General features: G+C 38.5%; 1 protein-coding gene across 2 annotated transcripts in view; it reads left to right on the top strand.

Moving 5' to 3' along the window:
• PDSS2 (decaprenyl diphosphate synthase subunit 2) overlaps nucleotides 1-26,541 on the top strand; it is a 111,897-nt gene that overhangs the window by 82,420 nt on the left and 2,936 nt on the right. The window contains exons 4-8 of one of the 2 annotated variants that reach the window (XM_064412846.1): nucleotides 3,339-3,413; nucleotides 11,786-11,959; nucleotides 14,030-14,161; nucleotides 17,661-17,696; nucleotides 24,967-26,520. In XM_064412846.1, coding sequence (XP_064268916.1) covers nucleotides 3,339-3,413; nucleotides 11,786-11,959; nucleotides 14,030-14,161; nucleotides 17,661-17,696; nucleotides 24,967-25,017 — 468 coding nt within the window. In that variant the 3' untranslated portion in view covers nucleotides 25,018-26,520. Of the gene's footprint in view, nucleotides 1-3,338; nucleotides 3,414-11,785; nucleotides 11,960-14,029; nucleotides 14,162-17,660; nucleotides 17,697-24,966; nucleotides 26,521-26,541 lie in introns of those variants that run through there. The other variant, XM_064412845.1, reaches the window with a different exon arrangement.

Here is a 26,541-nt window from a genome sequence, read left to right as displayed (position 1 = left end):
TTAAGTTTCACCAAATTTCTGCTCTTTAGCCCTATAGAGCTCTTCTGGGACTGAAACACAGCATCATCTTTTGGACTATTTTATATTTGGATGAATTGGAGAGGTCAGAGCATGTGTTCTACCTTGCTGTGGAATGAGCAATCAAATTGTTGTGTCCAGAATTTACATCATGTTATACACCTAGTCTGCCTAAGTAGTAGGAGAGTTTTTAGCTTTAACAATCCATCTCTTTTCCCTGTATTCATCCTAAACAGATGGCCTTTGTGTTGACTTTTTAAAAGCAGAAGAACACATCCCTAGAAAAAGTGTTGAAGTAATACCTCCTTGTAAAGAAAAACAAAAGAAGAAGCACTGGCAGCACTATTGCAAAATGTGTTTAAAGGATATGGAATCACTTGCCTGTGCATTTGTCACCTGCAAGTAATGGGTTATCCCCTGGGCAATACCCAGTCTAAAACAGCACTTTGGAAGATGCTGATGCAGAGTGGAAAATTAAAAATACGGTGGAAGTTTGTTTTCTCTCAGTGTGTGGTTGCTCCTGCTCATCCCGAGTACCTATGAGGAACCAGGCTTCTCAAAAACATGTTGAGGAGTGGAAAACAGTGGGAAGAGAGGTTATGAACAGGCTGTCTTTGGTCTCTTTTGGGATGCTGTTTTCAAGCACTAATTCTGGCAATTCTTTCTTCTCTTCCCTCATCTCTGAACCTTTTTAAAATGGAGCTCAACTGTCAGAAGAGAAGCAGTTGAGAGCACTTCATTTTTCATCTAACTTCCTTTCTCCTCAGACTTACATCTCAGAAATGTCAGCACTGGTCAGGCAGAAAGGCAGCAATGAGAATGAAGACAGCTCGGATAGTGTTTGCTGCTCCTGTGCTGGCAAACTGCATGATTTTCTGGAAAATCAATTCACTGTTGCCATTTTCCCCTTATATAAAACAGTAGGGAATAAATTTAACAGGAGATGTTGATTGCTTTGAAATTTTCTGATGAAAAGTGCTACATAAGAGCTAGACACTGTATCATTTCATGAGTACTACTGAATCCGTAATAGTTTTTCTTCCTCTGTCGTTTTGGGATGCAGAGGAAAATTGCCTGGTTTCCTCGTTTCTCATTTCTTTCCTCAGTGCTCAGGACCCCAGGCCACTGATGTTAAGCAAGAGATGCTTTTCATAGCTCAGATTAAGGGTTGGTGAGGTAACAGAGCCTCATGCAAGCATCCCACTGTGCTCTTGAAACTGGAATTCCATTCCTGGTAGTGATCTGTATAGCCTTACATTTACCTTAGAAGTATTTTTAATATATATTTGGAAATAAGGGGGGTAATATTAATGCTAAATTCTCACTAACATATAATACTCAATATGTCACTAAATGGTATCTAATATAATAAGGATTATTCTAAATAGTAGTTCTGTCATTCTCCTAGGATGTTCTATAAACTCTTAGAGGAAGAGGTACAATTGTTCACAAATGTTTCACCAAGCTTGTATTAAGTCAGTTAAAATTGCCTTGGAGAGTAGAGTTGCACTAAGAAGAGGGAGGAGAGGTGGAAAAAAGAAACCCCAAAACAGGGTCCTGCTCAGTCTAGAGTTTCAGGCAAGAGAGGAAAAGGTCTAGTTATCCAGAGCCAGCTGCATTGTTAAAAGTTCATACTATCACTTTGACATTTAGAGTAGGACTCTGTGTCTTTGTAAATTCCTCTTCGTATTACCAGTGTAGGTCTCTGAGCTCAGACCATTTCACAAACCATAACATTTTTGAGTGAGTGATTGATCTGTATTATGTGTCCTAGCCATCAGAAGAATCTTGGGATGTTGCTTGTATAAACTGTAATACAATCTGATCCTGGGCATTTAGTTACAGACTTTCATAGACCTATTGGCGATACTCAGTCCTCCTGGATTTGGGAATAAGGCTTATCTGATACCTTAAAAAAAAAAGGGGGGGGGTGTGAGGGTTGTTGTTAAAAAAAAAAAAGAGGCCCCTCATTTTCTCTGTTCCCCCCCCTTAAATAACTCAACACATCTGGTAACACTGTAGGATCATTGTCCTTTCAGTTCCTTCAAAGCTCATATTGCTACAATATTTCTTTGGTGTCTAGTTTCCTAAAGGGCAATGTGATTTTTTTTTTTCAGGCTGTTTTTGTAGGTCTTGCAAATTAACCCATATGCATTGCAAGAAAAAACATGACTTTTAATCAGCACCATTTCTAAAGTTAGCGCTTGCTGTGTGTATATGAATATGTATATGAACCAGTGTTTAAAAAAAAGAAAACACAACCTTTCTGCTAGTACTCAAAACTAGCATACAAATGTGGTTTTATTATCAAATAAAGCATGCCTAAATGTTAGAATATCTTTCCATTAGGGCTTTTATCATTTGACTTCTTGTCTTCAGTTACAAGAATGATAACAATTGAAACTAAATCTTTTAATTCAATAAGAATTACATTGAATTTTAGGAAGCAAAAAGAGGAATCAGATACAGACTCATATGCATAGGAAATTAAACATTCAAGAAATTAAAACTTTGTGAGCAACCAGAGGTAGCCTTAAGGTGTGCTTATTTGAAATGCCTGCATTTAATTTTACAATAAATCTGAGTATTTTGTTCCAATTAAGACAGTTCATGTGCACAACTTTAAATTTTACAGTAGTTCCAGGGAGACCGTGGACTACTTGTTTTACATTCTGGATCAAGTTCAGATTTTTAGGCTTCGCTTGAATAAAATAAAAAGCCTGAACCCTGAAGATAATACAGATTGATAAATCTGATTTAAACATTCCCGTGTTGCAGACTTTCAGTGTATGTGGTACAGCTGAGCCTCAGGCCATGCACTAAATACATCCACAGTGCATTCCCAGGGCACCTGAATACCAAATGATCACGTTTGAAAGGTTACCTTTCTATGGATTCTGACTTTTCTGTATTAGCCACGAAGATTAGAATTTTAACAGCTCCCAAGGAGAGGTATTGTGAAGTATTTACTTGGCAGGAAAAAAACAAAACAAAACAAAGCCCAGATGAGGTACTGTCTCATATTCATGAACTGGGATTTGTTGGTTCTGTGAACGTCCTTGTGAGAATACACTCTATAGTTCACACTGTAGGAAAAACAAGTCTTGTTTTTCATTTATATTAACTTAAAACTTTGATAGAAGAGTTACTGTAGTAGATGTTTTAGCAGAGACATATCACAGATTATATCTCAGTAAATCCTGAAGTCTTTCACAATTAGCTTTCTTCCCGCTTCATCTCTCTGGAAATCTGGCAGTAGCTTTGTTAGTCAATTTGGTGATAATTAAAGATGTAAGGCTTTTTCTCCTTTTCTTTTACAGGTTGTGGAACTCATTTCAAGTGCTATTGGTGACTTAGTTCAAGGGATATATTATGAAAACTCAAAATCATCCGAGGTAAGAATTTAACTAGATTTATGTACCCTAGGCAATTGGTGATATTAATGTGTGACTGCTGTAAATACAATGACTTTGTCACCTGTTTAAAAGGAAGGAGAGGGCACAAGAGTTGTTGGTCCTGGTGGGTTTCAGCAGTAATATCATTATGACACCTGTAAGTTCTGATAGAAGTTTCTAGAAATACTCAAGGAAGAACTACTTTGTTTTTGTGAGTGCTGTCATGTGTCATTATCAGGAGCTCTAGGCACATCTTACTACAGGCTTTCCAAATACTTCCAGAGGTTCCTAGCCAAGGTTCTCTTAGAGGTATTCATTACTATGTTGTCTACATCATTAATATTTTCATGTCAAAGCTGTTGTTTCCAAGCCCAAAGAGGTTTACAGAATGCTTCTTCCCAAATTTATGACATGTCCTTTCTTCTGGGTTTTGTCCTGGAGTGCTAGGAGTGTAGCCCTGTGTTCTTCTCCATCAGAAGTCACTGTGCACATATTTCAGAAGTCAGCATGGGCCAAGGTAATAGCTGCCAGTATTTCACAACAAATAATCTTGTATTTCGTCAAAGGCAATTGCAGATATTCTGTGTTATTGTTTGGCAAGAACAGTAATGAAAATTGGTCAAATTAGATGGATATTTTTATCTTTACTAGAATATTTAAGGGAATTTCTAGAGGCCATTTTTGAATTACTCTTGCATGTTGGAGCAAAAAAGAGTTTTATTCATTTTCATTTTTTCATTTACTTTCAAACTAGAGTTTTTTTCCATTTTTTCATTTTATTGCATGTCTTAACATATGCAATAAAATCAGTAATTTAAAGCTGCCATGACCTCTACAGGTTTCATCATAGCAAGTTTTCAGTCACTGATGAGCACTCTGTATATGTGAGTATTGATTTTGAAGTCCACTGAGGTAGATAGATTCACTTCTAGTGAATCTCACTTGCCTTGGAGACCTGAATCTCACGGTTCAGCAGGTGTTGTGTACTGAAATTGCAGCCCTGGTTTACTATTGCTGTGTTGTCATATGTAACAAATTGATACCATGGTAAAATGCTGTTCTCATGGGCTGCTGCTACAGCAGATGCCTGCCCTGATGCCTCTCACCAAGCAACCCACAGTGGGCACTGGACAACAGTGCTGTGTTCTGGAGGGTGCTGCTCCCCTGGACACTCTGTGTCTCTCCTGCTCTGCAGCAGCAAAGCCATGTCACTAAAACTGACCTCACTGAGGCGTATCTGTCATTTTGACTGAAGCCAGGGAAGGGCATGATCACACTGCCGAGCTGAGTGAGAGCCTCCAGGACAGCAGTAATGGCACCCTCAGGAGCTGCCCACGGCCCCTGGGATGCATGGAAAGGATGGCATGCCTGGAGTGTCCTCTGGCACCTCTCAGGACTGGATCCTGGGTGGCAGTGTGGCAGGAGGACAGCGTTGGGAACCTGGCGGTGCTTCTGCACCTGCTGTGTTTAACCTGTGTATAAACTGACCTCAGCCTTCCCAAGGACCATGCTCAGGTTTATATGTTAAAATAGATGACATCTTTGAGATTTTTGCCAAGAATAGTTGAAATGTTGTTTTCGATATTCCAGCAGATTTCTAAATATGAGTAGATTGCAGGTATATTTTAAAACACTCATCTACTTTCTACTTTTTCAGGTATAGAGGTAAAGCTCTGCAGGTTCATCTCATCAATGAAACTGCATTTTCTTGAAACCATGGCCCCTCTGTAAATGAGAAATCTTGTGGACTCATTTGGGTTACTGCCACTGCAGAAGATCTTTATATTTTCTTTCTTAATCATTCTTTTTTCTATTTTCTGTTGCCTTACTGAAGTTGTCCACATGTGTGGATTGCAAGGGGAAGTGTGAGATAAACTTAAGTGCAGCTGCATGACATTTACCCTGCCCTGGCCCAGTTACAAATAGCAAGGACTTATTTTGTTTCAGTGACTATTTCTGTCTAAGGAGAGTTGCAAGTACACTGTACCCTTCCTAAGGGGAGCCCAGTTAACTCAAAACACAATTAGCGTGGTGCCGTAATAGAGACACTTACCTGACAGTGTCTGAAGTTCAGCCTTTGTAATGGGTAGTGTGTGGCTTCTGATGAGACCTACAACAAGGTGTGGCATCTGCTTTAATTTTCTCTATCTAGTTCTCTGAGAAATTTAGTTCCATGTTGTGCTGAGACATATCCCTGCTGCTCTCCCTGCACTCTTTTGCTGAGGCAGTGTCCCATTCATGTGCTGAACATTTCTTTAGCAAAGACTGGCAAATAGAGTAGCTCAGTTGTTGGTCTGTCTTATTTGTGTCCTTTGTGCATCTTCCCTCCTTCCCTAATTGCAATTTGATTGAAACAAAATTATGAACTACATTTCCCAGAGGTAAGACAAATGCTTTATTCTGCTCCGCAACTAAATCTCAAATGTCAAACTTATTTTTCATTTTCAGAATAGGGCACAGGGATGCTAGTAATGGCATTTTCATTGCTAGGAATGTCCTAAATTTGGAAAAGCAGAAGGATGTCTTCTCACCTTGGTTTTTTTCCTCCTTGAGGCAAGAAAACTGTACTTCATATGTTAAATGTCCTTAATGCAGTTGTTTTAAAGCTCTTTAGTACCATAAAATGAACTAACTTAGCACCAAGTTGTTTTGAACTTCGCTGAATGTCTACCTGAATTGTAGACAAAAATACAAATTATCTCTGCAAAGTTAACCTTTCTTCTCTGAGACCCTAAGCTCATGTTTAAAAAAAAAAAAAAAAAAGTTTCGGTCTTCTTTGGATAACCCAGTAGGAAAGTTCAAAGAATCATTTGACCTAACAAGACTAACCTGGTTTACTCCTGAATATGTATAATGGATATAATTATTTGACAGCTCCATTACCACTTTTTTCCCTCTGCACAGCCACGTGCAATCCTACAGCTGTCCCATTTTAGTACATTCTGTTTGATCATGTTTCATCTTTTCTGCATAGGTAAATCATTAGATCTGTGTGAAACCAGGAAATAAAAAGGAAATATTTAACTTTTCATCATTATTTGAAGTGACAATACAAACTATGAAGTGGAGGCTTTGACACAGCCTGAAGGTTAAGCCTTGTCACTCGTGTTCAAAGTAACAAACAGCTGCTGTGGTTTAAGATATTGCATTAGCAATATTAAGCTTATATGTTGGACTATAACCTGGAGCTGAAAGAAATATGATAAACTATTGCAGTTTTCTGTGCTAAATCCCCTCTCAGCCCAAAATTCTACAAATTAAGGACATTCTTCCCAGTTCCCATTTGCCTTCCATAAATCTAGGTCTAATTTGGGAGCAAAAATGAGCGCAAAGTTGAAAATTGTCTAGTCAGACCTTCAGTTGTGATTGTGGTTATCTGTTTTTAACAGAAAAAACCCATTGCTCTGAGTCTCTGTTTCCAGCTGTTAGGAGGCTGAAGACTTCTAAATTGTTTGCTAACTCAGAGAATACTATCATATTTATAAACCTCCTCTGTTTTAATATTCCAGATCATTTAACAAATGCTAAGGGGAGTTACTTTAATATTCCTGTCAATTCACTGAGCCAGGGGTAAGAGATAAAAGAAAGCTCAAGGCCAAACAGCAGAACCAAGAGAGGGATTTCAGTGTCTTGGTTCTTGTGCTTAACCTTCTAGAATGCTCTTGTAATCTTAAAGTATGAGGGACTTTGAGGGGAAATAGCTTGGTTGGGTTTTGGCAATTTTTTTTTTTGTCTTCAGAATATGTAGCTGGTGATAAATGTGCATTAACAAAGCTCATTATAGTGTCAACATGGGGCTATTGTGTAAGACAGGACTATTCCCAACATGTTCTGTTGATGGCCAGAAGAGCTGTTAGGAATTTTTGATGCAATTTTGTGAAAGTTGTGCATAGCTAATATGTAAAATGAGTTTAAAAAATTAAGGCCTTAGTAGCGAGTACTCATTGTATCAAACAGTGAATTAACAGGTATTTATTTTAGACCACGGTAGGGTTTTTAATGAAAATGAGTTTATTTTCCGGAAAAGGATGGTCTAGTGCAGTGAGCTGTTTGATGTTTGGTCCCTGGCCCTGCTTTGAGGAGTAATGTTTTGGAATACTGCTCATGTCCATCAACTGACTGCTATGAGTCTGTATTATAAGTAATGGATTTATTACTTTACTATAGGAAGTAAACCAAATATATGTTGAGTTATGTAAAACACCTTTTAGCAGAGTAGCAGAGCCAGAGCTTTCACTTTTTTTAAACAAATGTTTTTGTTGCAAGACTAAAGATAAGCATAAAATATGGAATTTCAGTAAAGAGCATCTGTGAAAAGAATAGGAAAATGTGTTTGGGGGAAAAAGAGCATAGCTAGAAAGAAGACCAATGTTATTTATTTACTGCTTTTGTTCTTTTAAATACTAAGGTTTTCCAGAGAGATTTAAAAGTAACAGATGTGAAGAGATATTTATCTTTATGATAAGTTTACAAACTTTTCTTTTAAAACCAGGTGTTGTTGTTTTTACAGTGTCATGATAAAAGTAGTCAGTAGCTTGCTTTATTGACCCATTTTCAGACACCCTTGTTCTTCCAAAAGCAGTGAAGACTGGTATTAATAGACCAATAAAACAAGCCCTGTCATGTTCAGCAAGCATGAATACATCTGCTGAAAGCTTATGTGAACCATGTGTGAAATGTTTTACAGGGTCTTGCTGCTGGTAGAGTCATTCATAGTTGCACTGGATTGTATTTATGTAAAATATAAGTTCTTGAACTACCTCATTTAAAACTTTGAATATGCAACGTAAAATTATTTCTATGTGTTTCTGTGGATTATTTGCCCATGGAGAACTGAACTAATGTTTGATATAAATGATTCAGACATTTGGATCATTTTGTGCAAGAGCAGATGGTTAAGAAAGAGCTGCCATGGTATGGAAATAAATGAGAGGTTGTGTTACAAACTAGAGCTGAAGTTTAAAGTCTCCGACTTCTGCTCCTTCTTAGTTTTGCAAATGGGTTTGTGCACTTTTAAGACATGTTTTTCATTCATATTTCCTTAATACATTTTCAGCTGAGCCTCATGTAAGAATCTTCTTTGGTGAGATAAATCAAACTGTGCTATTGTAAGTGTTGCTTTTGTACTGGAGATCCTTGGTACTGTCACTGAGAGCTGCCCTTCCTGATGATTATGATCACAATTTTTTTGTCCCACAGTTTAATTTTCTAAAAGTTTTTTGTTTCCTGAGGTGATTGTTTTAAACACAGTTTAAATCATGGAAGTAGTTTAATAAAAGAAAATCTCAACTAGACAATTTCTAACAAAGCAGTAATTGACCTTGCCTATAGAAAAATGGGAGCACCCTCAGCTGTTCTTCATTTCCCACTGGAAATGATGATCGACAGAGCTGCATTTGGATATTTTCCCTGTGCACTCATGCTGACATTGTGAAAACTGTCTCTAGAGTTGGCTGTTTTCTTCCAGTGATGGTGAGGGGTTCAGCTCTCTCCATGCACCATTCCTGCCCCTCTGACAGCATCGGGGGTGCTTGTGATCTGCACCCATTTCTTGGTGACAGAATTTATGAATGAGGTCAGTCCACAAGCATTAGTTAATCAAATGTCTGAGCACTGCCAAATGCAACTAGAATTCATTTGACTTTAGAGAGGTTTTATAAGAAAGTCTTAGGAGTCTTCTGGGCCAGCTAATGTCCACTTCTATACCCACTGCTGACAAAACAAAACAAAGCTTACAAAGCAGTGAAAATTTCTCTAGAAGTAGTAAGAGCTGTCACGATATCAGATTTTACAGCCTTTGCAGTCTAGAAGTAGTTTGGGTTTTCCCTTGATGTTTTTAAAATACTGTTTAGATATTGTCCTACCTACCCTTATAAGAATGTGATGTGGTTGGCAGACACTTTATGTATAACATGAGAATTAACCTTGGGAAAAAATGGCATTGTTGGAAAATTTTGCTGAAGAAAGGATGTGTCTGCCTCTGTCTTAAGCAGCAAAAGCTTTAGGGGTATGTGGTCATAAGAAGTTCTTTAATTAAAATCGGCTATATTCTGGCATGCAAGTTCATATGCTGAAGCACATCCATATGGACATAATACCTTTTTATGACTGGCTTGTTTCTGTAGCCCAGAGATTTACAATACTTATGTTTTTAAGATTTCAGTCTTCAAAAATGTGTTCAATTCTCGTGGGTTTTTTGAAGTTAGGTGCTCATTTTAGGTGCTTGAAGCTTTTACATAATGTTCATGTAGTGGACAGTAACTTTTTCTGCCATCATTTTCAATCCTGTTAATGAAATTGAAACTTGTTTAGGAATATATTTTGTAAGAAATCATGGAATTAATTTTCTTGTATGCATTGAGTTGCAATGACTGTTTAAGCTTCTTCAATTCCTTCAGTTGATATTGGATAGTGTCTGCACTTCTCTTGCTGCTCAAAGACTACAGAAAGCAGTCATTTTCAATTTATGGGTCTTCTGAAATATTTTGTTAACTTCAAAATTGTTTCAGGATACCTTTGTAGAGTATTTTTTTCTTAATTGATGTAAAACAAATGATTATAAAAATCACTGCCAATTTTCAGTATCATCCAGCGAATTTTAGTAAGTACTGTTTTTTCACTGAGCAGATTGGTTGTTAAGGAAAAGATTGTGTTTCGTCTTCCAACAGCTCCTGATTTTAAATTTAAAATAAATTGACCTATATCTAAATGGAAAAAAAAAGAGACTTGATATACGGGAAACTACTTGAATTAAATGCTCATTTTGACATTTTGCCAGTCATGGGAATTTGCACATGCTCTGGGCTGAGTTAAAATATTAAAACAAAAATACAGAAACAGAGGAAAGTTTAGGCTTGACTTTGTAAGTTGTCATATGCATAATAGCAAACATGTGGTTTCACTGTTCTTCACTTTCCTTGTATAACTTAATAGTATGTCTGAAAGCAAAGGCATTTTGATACAGCTCTGTGTTACTTGGCATTGCAGAATTCTCCTACTTTTTCCATTAGTCTCAAATTATCCTCTCCCTTGTAACACAGCACTTCTGGGTGATATCCATAAGGGAGGAAAATTAGAGCTGAACGGATGGATTCTATTTCATTTGTTACTGATTTCATGACAGATAATACCTTGCTAGAAAACTATAGGGTCACACAGAATTACTTCTTGCTCATTTCTAAGTAATTTAATTGACATAACTTTGAGGGAAAAGGTTTGTGGTGTAAGAGGGGTTTTTATATTACTCTGTTAAAGAATATCTTTTGGCTTAGTGTGCAATACAGATTTAGGTGAACTGAGTAATTACAAAATTTTAAACATTTTTGTGCGCTTTTTTTTCTGTAGCTTCTCATTACTGATTTTATTGTTTCTAAGCAAAACAGCTGTGATCTTTTCTGTTTTGAGGGGTTTTTTCCACCCTCCTTAGAGAGTACCTAAAGGCATGACAGTATGTGAGACAGATTAAAGTAATGTCTAGCTTTGAAGACATGAGTGAATTAGTAGCATATTAACACCTTATGAGTCAAAGAAATGGCAGCTGAATTTCGATTTTGGGAGAAAGTATTTCATTTGTGTTAATTAAAACACTGTGGAAAGTAATCCAAATAAATACATTGGATACAAAAGATTTTGAGACAGGTTGAGCATCTCTGACCCTACAGTCAAGGAGGTAAAGTTCAGTAGAGACATAACTGACTCTGTCAGCCCCTGAGAAATTTAGTTAATCCTTGACACTTCTAACCTGCAACTTTATTTATTTTTTAATACTTTCCTCATCCTTAATATGGGAGCAGAAGAAGTACAAGCCCTCTCTCATGGCCCTTCATTTTTTCAGTGCAGTCTATAAGAATTTTCAACACCTGTTATAGTGTTTTTTTTTTCTTGACTACAAAGGAGAAATTGTAGGGACTTGTCAAGTTTGTTTGGAATTGTTGGTTCTTGGTAACTGGGAAGGGGCTGAAATGCAAGTGTACTCTGGGGGGGTTGGTTTGCTTTTTGGGTTTGTTTTGGAGTTTTGGTTGTGGGGATTTTTTTTCTCCCCAGTCCCTCATGAGGGCTATAGTTGGCTGTTAATGTTCAGTGTGATGATACAGTAATTAAAAAAATATTTATATTTAATCTGTTGACAGCTCCATATATTTTGCACTGTACTTTTTTAGAGGAAAATGGAAAATGTTTTTGTTTGAAACAGCCAATATATTTATTCTGATACTTTCCTCTGTTCATCCCTAAAATGATTTATTTGTCACCACGGCACCCAGACTTTGTTTTGTTATGTAGTACATGTTACTCACCCCTGCCACACTATTAACTTCTGTGAGCTGACACTTGCAATTTTGGTGTTTTCATGTCAGCCTTTGTTTCCTTTTCAGGAGAACTGCCTCACAGATGACATTGGCATATCTAGGTGGAAGGAGCAGGTTTTCCTGTCACACAGTGCCTTGCTGGCCAAGAGCTGCCAGGCTGCAATGGAGCTAGCAAAGCACAGCCCTGAGATCCAGGACATGGCATTCCAGTATGGGAAGCATATGTCTATGAGTCATAAGGTACACCTTTTTCTTTTGTTCTAGGAGCTTAAATATAGAAGGAAAGGCTTGTAACATGTGTTGCTCATGAGCTCTGTTGTATACTGCATGACTTATACTGTAGACTTTAGCCAGCAGGTGAGTGTTGAGAAATTCGACTGCTGTATGGGGTGAGATGTTTGCAGAAACTGTTGGTATGAACAGAGCTTGTGAACTACCAAGATCACACTCCTGGCAATGGAGTTCATTACAATTAAAGGCTCTGTTAACTTCCTTCTAGCACATCTTTCTGCAGCAGCTTAAAACTCTGCCTTCTCTGTTCCTTCATTATTCCTAAATCCACTGTCCCATTAACAGGAGTTGCAGGAGGAAACATGTCACAGACTATGTTGTATTGGAAGGGATCCATAAGGATCATCGAGTCCAACTCCCAGCCCTGCACAGAACCATCCCCCAGAGTCACACCCTGTGCCTGAGAGCATTGTCCAAACACTTCTGAACTCTGTCAGGCTTGGTGCTGTGACCACTTCCCTGGGGAGCCTGTTCCAGTGCCAAACCACTCTTTGGGAAAGAACCTTTTCTAGTATCCAAGCTAAACCTCCCCTGGCACAACTTCAGGCCATTCCTTCAGGCCCTGTCACTGGTCACCACAGAGAAGAGATCAGTGCCTGCTGCTCCTGTTCCCCTCACAAGGATTTTGATGACTGCAAGGAGGTCTCCCATCAGTCTCCTTCAGGCTGAACAGACCAAGCGACCTGAGCCACTCCTCATACTGCTTCCCTTCAAGGGCCTTCATCGTCTTTGTAACCTCATTTGGACACTCTCCAATAGTTTCATACCTTTCTCGTATTGTGGTGCCCAAAACTGCCCCCAGCACTCGAGGTGAGGCCGTCCCAGAGCAGATCAGGACAATCCCCTCCCTTGCCTGGCTGGCGAGGCTGTGCCCTCCTGGCTGCCAGGGCACTGCTGACTCATGCTCAACTTGCCGTCAGCCAGGATCTCCAGGACCCTTTCTGCAGCACTGCTTTCCAGCCTCTCATTGCCCTGTACATAATGTGTTGGGTCTTGGCTGCTGCCATGCAGAGATTTGTGCTGTGAGTCTCAATTGTCTGCAGCAGCATGGACTGAGCCATATCCCCTCTGAATAACCTGCTGTGGAGGGAACTTCCATAGAGGGCAGCTAGAACGTGAGGAGGTCGGTCACCATATCTGGACAGGAGCATCCTACACCTCTACAGCAGTAGGATTTCCTGGACCAGGTCTCTGACCTCCACTAGAAGACATTGAGTCTGCAGCTGGAATTAGTCCAGAAGAAGACCCAGATCTGCTTCTGCTATATTGCATCACTTGTGAGGTTAGATGTAGCTTGAGACAGGCAGACAGACCTCCCATCTGCCTCAGCTGGGTTGATTTATGCAGTTTCTAGTTCCTACAAGAGAAGGAAGTGGTTTTATAAAGCACAGTTTTACTGCCACAGGAATGCCACTGTATGCTATTACTAGGTACAATTCTACCAGTAAATTACTTCAAGTGCAGTAATATCCTTAATATTCTCTCTATGCTTTAATATTAATATATTCACCATTGACACATAGTTGTGTATTAAGGATTGCATAATTTTCATAGAAAACTTCTAGCTGTGTAGCATTTGCTTTGTCCAAAGGAAGGTCATACTGTATCTGCTTCCTCAGGTACTCAAAAGTAGAATGTAATAATCTGCACAGATGAAAACCTGATCTTCTTTCCACAAAAGACTGGATCATTCTCTCCTTTACATTTTTTCTGTTTCTTGCCACTCCACAGTCTCCTACCTGGCTGTGTCCCATGGCTTGCCCAGCTCTGCAGGCTGTCCTTTATCTGTGTCTTTGCAGACTCTCTTGCTTCTCTTTACCACATCTTTCCACCACTGCAAGGCTTTCAACATCTTTCTATCCCTCCCCCAAACTTGAAAAAGTGCAACCAGAGTACAAGTGTCAAAGTAGGAAGTGGTGAATAGGTGTAGAATCAGGGTGTGGACCTCAATTTGAGGAGTGGGTGGATACGTATAGACTGTTCCTGGGAACTGAACGTGTGTGTGTTCTTCTTTTCCAGCTACATTCGGACCTGCAGCCATTTGTTAAAGAAACTTCCAGTGACACCATGGCCTTCAGTTTAAATTCTGCTCCTGCAATCCTTCATCAGGAATTCCGTGGAAGGGAGGCATGGCTTAAACAGATTAGAGAGGTAAAATAAAGCACTGTTTAGAATTTCCTCGTTTTGCCATTTGTTTATTTCTTCCTATCTATACTTTCATTCTGCACAGGAACTTAGAAATTAATAAAAGGTTTCCCTGTGCTCTGTGGTGCTTAATACCTCTCTCATCCACACTTTAAACAAGGGGAAATGTAGGGACCTGACAGTCATGCTCTGTCAGACTTCTGTATATCAGTGTAACAGGCAGATTCATTTGCGTGGAGCATATGTGTGTTCCTCTGCACTGCTTGTGCAGTCCCACGTCTTAGTAAAGCTACTTTCACTGGCAGCTTAAAGTAGAGAACTTCAACCATCACTGTGGTTGAAAGGTAGGCACACATTTCCTTCTGCCAAATTATGCTGGGAATAGTAATTTTCAATGGAAGGGGAAAGATCTGTGGGGCTTGGCGTTCTTACCACCACAAAATAATTTGGAGATCTAGCTGTCTGGTATCCTTGTTCTTAATTCTCTTATTTACCTATTTTTTCCTCTAATTTTTACATGAGGAAGGCAATAAGAATAAAATAACTACATGGTAACTGCCATGTACCACAGCAGGGTTCAAGTCCATGAATAGCTCCCTAGATGTTGCTGAAGCACGAATAGATAACTGTAGAATACATCAAGAAGGGAAAGGGGGAGGAGGAAGCACCAAAATGGCCAAAATTAAGTATTCTGTTGAGTTCCCACATCAGTTGGACATGTTTTGTCTGTCTAAGCAACAGTGATGACTTCCATTTGGAAATTCATGCTTGTTGTTATACAGTTAGAAAGGCTGCTGCCTTCAATAAGAAGCTGGCTCTGTGCAAGCAAATTCATTCAAGATGTGCTTGCTCTTTTCTCTGCTGGTTTGAAAGCAGGAATCAGGTGCAGGATGTGGAATATAAACCTCTGCCTAGTTCTGTCTTCACATACTGCAAGCAAGAGACATGGTCTCTTCAGCTGTGAGATTTTGGGAGGTGTGTGCAGAATCTGCAGTTCTACAGTTGTATAGAGTGGGGGGATCTTAAAATGAAGCAATCCTATTGCCACTTCGAAATTAGGGACTAGTGGTTCATAAAGCATTATGAGAATTTTTGGAATTCAACAGTCACAAGGCTCATATGCGAGTTGAATGTAAATGGATTTGGAATATTGCAGTTGGAGAATAATGGCATTTCCACAGCACAGTGTATAAAAGCTCTGAAACAGTTTCCAATCTGCAGAATCCAGAGGAGGTTGCAGGACTCCAGGAGTGCTGTCTGTCTGCTTACCAAAAATGGGCATTATGGAAACAATGAAGGAGTTCTGTGTGAAAAGGGTGGGGGTGCCAAGTGACATGTACTATGCAAAAGTATTTGCTACCTACTAGTACAGCTGTACTTCATACATTTATTTATTATACACATACTTTATACGTGGTATTTACTATGCTACCACTACTACCAACTACAATAGGGAGCACCTAGTCCAGGAGCCTTTCTTGACTTGTGCTGGTTTAGAGAGGAAAGTTATCTTTGATTAACTACATGCTCTTTGAGATATCACCCACAGTCACATTCACTAGGTGACATTCAGTGTAGGCCAAGAACTCAAACCAGAGACTTTCTCATGTTGGCAGTGCTCGTAAGGGTGCACTCATAAGCCACCCTCTCAAGCAATGTGATTTGTGTGGTTTTAATAGGTAAAGCACATGCAGTGCACTCAGGCCATGTCAGAAGCTTAACCAGTTGAGCAAGTCTGATGTAAAAGGTAAAAAAACCATCTGTGTGTCTGAGATGAAGGTCAGAAAAAGTTGGAGAGTCAAAGTAGTAGTGTGAGGATAAAAAAAGGAAAGAAAGCAATGGTGCAGTTGTAGTAAAGAAGGCTTAGGAGACAGATTGTATGAGGTTGCTGCCTGGAGGAGCACAACAGCCATTGACTTGAGTGCTTGACAGGAGCAGGTCATGAGAAAATATTCTTGCTGTTGGTAATGAGAATAAGCACAGGAGGAGGCACACTGAGCACACCTTTCCTGCTATTGCTGCAGCTGAAAAACATCTTCCTCAAGCATGTTGTCAGATTCTTTGCTGCAGTGTGAATCTGCATATAGGCAATCACTTGTTAAGGAATATGTTTCTGGTTTTACAATATAACTACTAGATGTATTTTGAAGAAGCTGTAAGATCCAATCAGGTGAATAAAAATTGACAAATCAAAGAAGATGGGAATATACAAATAAGGAAGCAGTAATTGGCAGTGGTTTTGCTACTCCCAAATGCTATCAGTCTGTCTTCTTAACATGCATTCCAGAAAAGCTGGCTCCTGAGAAGACTAAAGAGAGAAGCAAAGGGGTTTTGTGGATCAATCCCCTTTATCCTTCAGAGGAATCAGTTCTGTTATCTACTGTTCTCCTTCGTGTTCAGTTTGTTTAGTCTCTCATCAGTTCTTTTCTCTATTCTATATTTCCTCCTTTACAAAAATTAGGGTTTTTTTTCAAGTCTGGGCCAGCTTGGCAACATCTCTTGGAAGCTGTGCTTGCCACATAGTGTTCCTCTTCAGTGCAGGTCTCAGCTCTTCTCGTTAGCCCAGTTTTCTGCTCCTTTGGGCTGATCTCTGAAGTCCCCACAGAGGACATGGAGAGGCAGCAGTCCTAATCAACATCTTTTCAGGAGACACATTGCAGAAGAATTGAGATTTGGGGTCTTCCCTTGAGGAAGCTAGAGAGAAAGAAACAGGTTATTTTTTTTCCTCAATGAATCTGGAAAAAGAAGAGCTGGAGTTGGATGAAGTGATAATGGCACATCCAGATCAGACCTCAGGGGAGGGTTTTCAGTTTGGTTAAGTGCTAATGCTCTGGTTCTGTCAGAGCACAAGTGACAAGGACATCTTCTACATCATTATGTGACAAAATTCAGAAAGTTGGACGGCATATTTGCCTGCATCTGGGCAATAAGAAATTTAAAATTTGTTTGTATTTCTTTCTGAATGTATTAGGAATTACAGGTTGTATTCATCTGTCGCTTACTCAAAAGGTGATGTTATACTTAAATCAAAAGCACCTCCAGCCTGGTAACAGCTCTGACAGGCTCCAGCAGCCCCTTTTGGGAGCTCTAGACTATTGCCTCATGCAAGCCAGTGTAAGTATACAGAGAGTTCTCTTTAAAGGAAGTAAATCCTGTTGTTGCTGATAGGAAGTAGAGTTTATTACAGAATCTCATGGGAGAGATTAATTAATGCAAACAGCAAGATTTCTTAAGACCGAAACATTTTGGATTCACCAAATGTTTAACTACAAGTCATAATAAAAAAGCCTAAAAATTACACTGAGTATCTGCAGCTCTCATCTGAAAGAGAACCATGTTGTGTAAGCTGGTAACACATTTGGTTGTATTTTAGGGTTTTCTGTATCAGATTCCTAAAGAAAGTAAGTTATGTTCAAAGTAGTAGCTCATTTAATTGCATTTTTATTCTTGCAATTCTCGTTTGTAATATGTAGTGTCTGATAAAAAAAATCTCTTTCTTTTTAAGGCACAAGGAAAAGGAAACATTATGGACTATAAGAAGGTTGGTAAATTATATTTATATCTCATTTTTAATATTTTTTAAAATATTTTCAAGAATATTCTTGACAGCTGAGAGATACTTATTAAAGCTAGGTTGTAAGGTGTATGTGTGTATATGGAGGGAGGGAGAATGGCTCCTGCAACTTCTTGATTTTAAAAAGCCATAAATAGACAGCTGTACTGTAACTATACAATGTAGCTATTTAATAATAGTAATTTAATAATGTATCTAATAATAGTAATTTAATAATGTAGTTACTGAATAATTATTTTTACTGTAATTTCTCCCACTTATTTCCCCAAACTCAATTTTCAAACCAGCCTTCTGATGGTTTTTGCTGGTTTTTTTTTCTGGAGTCATTTGCAGGTTAGATCCTATCAGTGGTCTCTCTCCATTGGTAGAGTACACTGCTAATTTTTTTTAAATCTCTCCTTTGTTCCATGCCATCTATTAAAAATATACACATACAATAATTTGGTTTCTTCCAGTCCCCATTACAACTTCTAGCTTTCCAAGACTATATTTGCTCCTTCTCTGTAATAAAAGCAGACCTGAACTAAGTAGTTTTACTGGAAGTAGCTGGGACACCTTGAAACTCTTAAAGGGCTGCAGGAGATGGCTCACATGGTTAAATATTGAAGCACTCTCGTGGTGAATAGAGGTGACACTGTGTCCCCAGCTCACTGAGCATGAGCCTGACTGGTTCTGAGTCTTAAGCAGATCATGAAGTCCAGTCAGTTTTCTCCAGCATCAGTGGGAAATAACATATAAATATATAACTATACATATAAATTACTGAGCCACGTGCATGATTGAGAATTGCTTCTTGAAGTGGGGCCTGAAGAGTGTTACAGCTCTGACTGATTGCTGCTCATATGGCAGGCTAACACACAAGTACAGGTCAGATTATTGTAATTATTCTGTATTGACAGAAATTGGTATTTGGATTATTTAAAAACCTCACTGTCCTTCCTTCCTCTTAGAATGGCAGAGGGATCTCAACTTACTTTGCCATTTAAAATCATTGTGCTTTTAGGTTGTTCTCTTACACCAGTCACAGTTGTATCAGTTTTCTTTCTTCTAAATCACCACTGAGGGCACCAAATTTATTCTTCAGATGTGTCTTGGGGACACTTCTGTGAATATTTAAGCTAGGTTACTTTTGCAAGTCCAGAATGAGTTTTCTCCTTTTAATTGTTATAATTGTGATCCACAATTGTCATTTTCACAAATCCACACAGTGTAATTTCCATACATTGAAAAGAAAAGGCAAAGGGGGAAGAAAAGCATCTAAATTTGCTTTACTAAATCAAACATTTGTCAGACTATTCTGTATTTTGACTGAAATTGTTTCAGATCTTGGATCCTTCACGTGAAATTTAAAAACTTACATTATGCTTAGGCAACTTGGACACTTGAATAAAAGGTAAAGAAAGAGAGAAAACCCTTCAAGTTTTGTATTTTGAGCAATTGGCTGCTGCCAGAAAGCACATGATTTTTGCTGGTTTTGGGTAATTATCTCTTGCACAACCACAGATATTATGAGGTGAATGATAGTGAAAAATTGTGCATTATTTTTGTGAGTTCAAACAACTTCCAGCTTTTTTTTTTTTTAGAGGTCAGTTTCAAAAGCCTAGGCTATCATATCCCTCTTTTCTGTGTCTGTTGGTTTAAAGTAGAAGTGGTCATTAGTTATATCTATGCTAAATGAACTCAGGAACCTGTAGCTGTCCCCAGCAGAATGACTTGACCAGCACATGCATACAGCCAATTAGAGGGCAGGTTGTGCTGTACAAATTAGTATTTATTTTTTGCTTTTTGCTGTGTCGTCTTTCCTCTTCCATCACTAGAGTCACATTTTTGCACATTGCACAGTCTTTTCTTCTCAGCATCACAGTCGCTTCTCATCTTTCTATTCTGTTGATACAGTTACTTTAACATTCCTAATCAAATCTTGTGTCTCTTTAAGCCTTCAAAATATCTCCTCTTTAGTTTTGTAAAAGCGAAGCTCACCAAAATTAGCTGTAGAACTTCTGAAAAATTTGATTCTTTTTCTTCTTTTAGTTTTTATTATGAACTTCAGTGCCACTTAATTGAGATAAAAATATTATTTCTTAGTTAAACTCATATGTATACGAAAACTTAAGAAAGTTTTGCCTTGCTTGCTGCACTTTCAATTAAAATAATGAAAATACATTTGAGAAATTGAGTTCCACACATTTAACATGCCTTCTTAAAAGGCAAAAATTTTATTTCAATTTTGAGACTGCTTAAGAATTCTGAATTGTTCTTTTGGTGCATGTTATATGAAAATGGTACCCCTGCTTTTTTTCACTGACAAAAAAATACCTGCATCATACTAGCAAGTTTGGTCAGGTCTCTGACACAAATATAGAAGTGAAATGCTTTCTGTTAATTTGATTAGGTCTGAGACTGCCAGGTCAATAAGGTCGCTATGTTTTGCAAAATTTTTTAGGGATTTTTCATCTCAGCTTTGTTGAATCTTTTTATCAGAAGGATTTTTGATATTGTCTGTGTTCTGAATATATATTTAGTCACATTAGCGTCTGAGTGTTTTACTCTGTTTTTTCCTGTGCTATCACACTGCATCCAGACAAATTATTGATCCACTGTTGTGATGTTTGAAAATATCTTCCAGAGATGAAAAAATTCTTTCAGCTGTTTTTGTGGTGTTTCTCAGATAATACAAGGGAAAGTACCAGTGTAAGGGACAAATTTCATGTATGTGATTGAAAGAAACAGCAACTTTCCTGTCCCACTCATATGTATGTAGCAAAAATCTCAGACTTTTTAAAATCAAGAAGCTGTTATCCATGTTGCACATACCTTGCGTGCAAGATAAGCTGTGTAATTCTCAAACAACAAATTGAGAGTCTCAGTTTAATTGTTACTACCTGATAATATTGATTAAAAACTCTCTGCTAAAGCTGAGGCCTTAATGGTGCTTGGCATTTTACAAGCTTGTTAAAGGAGTGTAACAAAGGCTCAACTAGTAGCAGAAATAAGTAAGCTAGGAGTAATTCTTGTTTTCTGGCCAAGGTTCTAGAAAAATTATAATAATAAATAAATTTTGTATTTTGCAGCCGATGACTGTGCTATGCAATGATTTGTTACTTTTCTAAATGAAATATCCAGAAAAGATAAAGTCAAGTGAAAGAGGACATAGCAAAACTTTTTTTTTTTTTTACTGTAGCCTTGTCCATTTGCTCTGCTGTCTGTTATAGAGGCCTTTCATCCAAACTGGCATGGAAAGTATGGCATAGTCTGCAATGGAATGCTGTGACATACTTTCTTGGTTTGTGTATGAAATATTGTGCACTGCATCAACACCAGGAGCTGAGTTTGTACAGTGCTGGAAGGCATGAGTCAGGATGGGTCAGATCCAGCTGTTCATACACTGCATGGCACTAAAGTCTTGACTTCCCAGATGGTGGCAAAGAGAGAGAGAGAGAAGAAAAATGGGAAATGTCACATTTGGTTACAAGGAGGTTTCTCAGTGGTAGCCTACTGCCATGCTGCTAATAAATAACAACAGCACAGTGCCAGCCAGAGGTGCCAGCCAGAGATGCTGGCTGTGGGTCTGCAGCCCATGGGGTAGGGGACAGTCATCCCATGGCTTTGTTACCATGCCAGGGAGTCACCATGAGGTGTGTCATGGGACTGTGGGCCACAGGCTGCTCACCCTCTTGCTTCTGAAATGCAGCAGAGAGTTAAAAATAGAGGGTTGTTGTCTGTAGATGCCTATGACCCTCTTGGTTTTGCATGAAGATTTGTCTTGTTTGTTTTGGAGCAACCACTGCTATTAGCTCCTTCTGTTACGTATAATAAAAAAACAGCATAGTCAATGGGGCTTTTTAGATGTGTTAGTAGTACAAAAGCATTCAAAACCATTCACATGAAGCAATTTTCTCATTTTTTGGAATTAATATCTGAATTATCAAGGTGCATATCCAGTACCAACAATCAGTTGCATGTTTGTTTGTAATCAGTGGGTATTTTCCCACTTCTTTGGGGTATAAATCCAGCATAACTTTTGTTTCATTTAAGCAAATAATGTTTTAACATAAATATGAAGTTGATTGCTTGTGTGTGCTAAGATGACAATTAACAAACACTATTTGTATTAGTGGGATTTAAGAAAATTATGCTTTTGGGTAAAGAATCTTCACGATTGCTGTTGTTTAGATTTAAAAACTAGTGGGTCTTGTTAAATTCATTGTGAAAGACATAGAAAGGCTTTAGTGTCCCTTCCAAAATAATAAAGAATCTGTACAATCAATCAGTGTCTCGGGATGGGTTATAATTTTTTTGGCAGAGTATTATAAGAGCTGTGTAACAGCAGTGTTCCCTGTAAGCAGTTCCTTTCCTGTTGGGGACAACCATCCCCACATTTGGTCTCATCCTATATATAGTGGGTGTTTCCATTTGAAGTAAAAAGAAATTTTTTCTGTTTGTCAGATGAATAAAGATATAAATTCTACTCTATTAATGGAGGCTTCTGCAGGGCATTTGGGCCCTTTGTACAGAAAAAGTTTCGCTGAAAATACTTGATAAATACTGCCCCAGTTTCAGCTGGCATATCATGCTGCATATAGTAAACAAAACATTTTAAAAAAATAAACATTAAAAAAATTATATCCTATGATGGTATGAAGTCATGCAAATAAATGATTGTCTAGGGTTTTTTTGAGAAGCAAGAGCTCAACCCTCTGTCCAGCCACAAGAATGGATGCTGAAACATTCCAAAGTACTTCTTTAGAAAACAAAGAAAAAATTTGACAAAATTGATCTACTACCTGTGAAATATGTTGATACTTTTTTAAGGTTAATGTTTCAGCAGTCTAGAACACCAGTGCTTATTAAGCATGCTGTTCCCACAGAAGGGAAAACAAATTTAGGAAAGCCAGGGCAGAACACTGCAGACATTTTGAGCACTATTCCATCACTCGGCCATTGATCAATTTAGATTTTGAGTTCTGGAGTTTATTTTTATTTCAGCAAGTACTGTGTACTTCAGAAATGTAGAATGTTTTAGCTCACTTCAGGATCAGAGAGAATGAATGATATTCATAGATTTCAGTAGATAACAAATTTTCTGGTTTAGGATCATCCATTTAAAACAATGTCAAAAAAATCTGAAGTTACTTTTGACATTTTGCCACTGAAATAATTAGTCCTACGTTGGAGGAGGAAAAAGAAAATCAGGAATTTCAATGCTCTCTTTCTCCTTTGCATATAAAGTCTATTACAGCCAAAATATTCACCACATATTCAGTGAGTCTTCCCGCCCCACCCTGCCCCAGATTTGTTGCTCCCTACAGGCAGCGCTGTGTGAAAGGAATCTTCTTTCCTTTGGCTCATGAAGCAGAAATGTCTCAACAGAGAAGCCTTGAAATTAGTTGACTTTGTACTTGAACACCTGCTTCGTTTTTGACTCCTTTAGTTCTTCAGTCTCCAAAATGCAGCAGTTCCTAGCTTTCCTCTCTGACCTCTTGCTGCCCTCAGACCAGCTGTTCTGTCCAACAGCAGTCCAGAGCCGCTGGCCTGCAAGGCAAATCCTTCCCTTCTGTGGTATGGATGAGAAGCCCTCCCTTTGCCTTTTTAAAACAAACAGACTGAGAAACGTGGTACTTTGAACTCTCCACAGAATCATGCAGTAATGGAAGCTGGAAGGGACCTCTGGGGATGTCTGGTCCAGCCTCTCACTCAAAGCAGAGCCAGTGTGGGTTTGCTCAGTTAAGTTCTGAGTATCTGCAAGGGCACAGATTGCAGACACGTTATGGAGGAGATCACGTCTCATCTGAGCCTCAGCTTGGCTGCACTATTGCAAGACTATTCTTTAAGCTGAATTTAAATAACCAAAACCCAGTTGGTGATTTTTTTTCAGAGTCTTGGCACTTGTAGAATGAAGTAAGGCTTTAATGCCAATGGTCTGAACAAAAGCTTAAAAGCAAAAATGCAGTATTCCAGCATATCTAGCAGTTCAACTGGAGAAAAGTGTAGCTAAGCAATCTGTGTTTTGACTTGTATTCAGTTTTAATTACTGAATATCATTCTGAAGAAGGTTGTGTGGATTAAATTGTTCCTACAAGTGGAAATATGCACAAAATTAAATATGCCATATAAATAGAGACTAAAAGAGCAGATTCTTATATTTAGAAGAAATCAATGAGGCAGCTTAAATAAAGTTTATAAAGTTAAACGTAGAAGCAGTAAATGTTGCTTTCCTATTCATTTGCTGTGAAAATCAGCTGTTCCTATCCAAATTTAAAAATAATGCATCTACACTGGATACATTGATTTTTTTTTCCTTCTGTGGCCTTAGTTTGTGAAGTTCTTACATAAAATTATTGAAGTTCAAAATCTGAGAGAGAGTCTGAAAACGTAACTGTAATATAACCAAGAGTACAACTAAAGTCTTAGGGGGCTTTTGCATGCAGCAGGGCTGCTGAAGCCTGGTTTGTTACAGAGTTGGTTCCTGTATTTCTTTAAGAACTTTCCCACTACAGCAAGTCAAGTTTGTACTTATTTTTTCCCTTTTACAACCCCTGCTGAAATAGAGCTAGTGTGTAGTCTGGTTAGTTCAGACTGCTTTGCCTCTGTGTATGCTTATTTGAGCTGACCAGCAGCTTCTGCAAACAGAATACAAAACAGGTACGTTTTTGAGGCCTATAAATTGTTCATTAGGTAGAATGATCTCTAACTGAAAAGCTTGCCATATAAGCAGGTATTTTCCATTTTTGACATTCCTTGAGCTTCACTGGGAAACATTCAACAGCGGATTAGTCTGATTTTTGTGTAGTGCTTCCTCTGCCTATAGTTTGACACGAGCTTGGTGATTGTATTGGCTTCAAAGCAGTGCATGTGTCGGAGGGCTTACACAGGACAGGCGTGTAAATGGATTGTGCCCTTGTGTCAGGATTCTCCCCCTTTCCAGACTCTGCTCTTTCAGCTAAGTCATGGTACATACATGTGAGCATATATATGCCTAAGCTAAGCTTCTCTGGCTTTTCACCAATTTGAAGACTTTCTAGGAGCTATTGTCTTTCCTGTTTACATCCCAGTATATGCTTCCATGAGTATTAGATTTATGATAATGCTTTTTAATAAGCTTTAGCAAATCAGCAGAGTTTGCTTCAAGATGTGTGGGGTTCTACTGCCCCAAAAGGCTGTGCCTCAAAGAAGAGGAAGGGACACCTTTGCACACTGCTAGAGCACCTCATCTCACCTACCCTCACCTTTGCTGCAGAGCCCTGGAGATGTGGCTGATTCCCACTCATTAGAAGACATATTGAATTAGCTATGTGATGCATTTATGCCTCAAGGCAAGTTCCTTTCCAGCACACAGTGCAGGAAGATTCCAACTGAAGAGGAGAATAAAATTTTTATGAACTGGGACTTGAACACTCAAGTACTGTAATATGCTTTCAGCTAATTTCATCTTTAAATACAGATAATGAATCCACTTTCAGATAAGAAGCGTCATTCATTCCGTATGAATGCAAGTATGTATAGAAAGGGGATGACATACAATTTGGTCATATATAGGGATTTTTCTTAAGATATGTGTGTGTATATATATATATGATTTAAACTGGATAGGTAGAAACCATAGTGATGTATTTTTTAAATAATTTGGGCACTGAGCTGTGAAAACATTGGTAAAAAACATGACTTAGGAAACCCTGTATAGTTTGTTACTGTAGGTACCTGTATCTAAGAAAAGCCTTTTTTTAAAAGAGCTGGTGCAGTGATGTAAGACAGTTGTGAAAGCTGTGTAGGGCGTGTTAAAGGTCATGAAATGCTGTAAAGCTTTTGGAAAAATCGAAATCCCTGGCCTTTGTTCCCAGGCTCTTGGATGAGGCATCAGGCTGGAATTGGTCTGGGAACACCTGCATTTTAGAGTAGAAAATATAATAGTGTTTCATGACAGTCTCATGATGCTGTTCAAAAAAAAAATACTAATTAAAAAGAAAAAAGTCCTTAATAAAAGCTGTTTAGAGTTCTGCTAAGTTCAGGTATGGGTAAAATAACATGCTTTACTTTGTCAATTTTGTCTGTATTATTTTATAGGAAATTTTACCCAGCATTTACCCAAGTTTTTAAGGTGCCAAATCTTTCCAGCAACCTGCTATGAAATGTCAGTTATTCCATGAAAGTATTTTCTCTCATATGGTGTGTCACCAAGCCTTTGTCAAATTCTCTAGCCTTATTGATAAGATGGAGTTTGCATGAGTTCAGTATGATAGTTTACTACATTTTACTGACAAAATTTGCTTTTGTCCACTATGAGCAATGTGTATGTATGATAGTTTACCACATTTTACTGACAAAATTTGCTTTTGTCCACTATGAGCAATGTAATCACATGGTCTATAAATAGAAACCCCTATTACAAAATACAGTCGTTCCACCTGTGTCGTCCTGTGCTGGTTTCTGAAAGCAGGGGATGGAATGGGTGTTCACAAAATGCAGGTTTTCACTGCAGAAAACAGGAGTGTGAGCAAATGGCTGGTTTGCCAGTTCCGAACAAAAGCTCTCAGGCGGTGGCTGAGGTATGAAATGTTCAGATATTTAAAAATTTAATTTTATTTTTTAGTTTAAGCGTGCCCTTTGGAGATCAGCATCTTTCAGGTGATAAGTAGCGGGTGGTGTGGTTTCCATTACACAGTTTCGCTGCAGTGGGGAGCTAAACAGAGCGGCTGAGAGGATTTAAGGGCTTTGTCTGATGGCTTTGGCTTTGCCTTTACCTCGGGAAGAGGCGGTAGAAGCCTCAGAGATAATTGTGCACGGCTGAAACGCCCCCCACACCGATGTGCCTGTG

This window comes from Passer domesticus, chromosome 3, assembly GCF_036417665.1.
Source record: "Passer domesticus isolate bPasDom1 chromosome 3, bPasDom1.hap1, whole genome shotgun sequence".
In the NCBI taxonomy this organism is placed as follows: Eukaryota; Metazoa; Chordata; class Aves; order Passeriformes; family Passeridae; genus Passer; species Passer domesticus.
The sequence above is the reverse complement of the archived record's forward strand: the minus strand, read 5'-3'. Positions and strand labels throughout refer to the sequence as shown.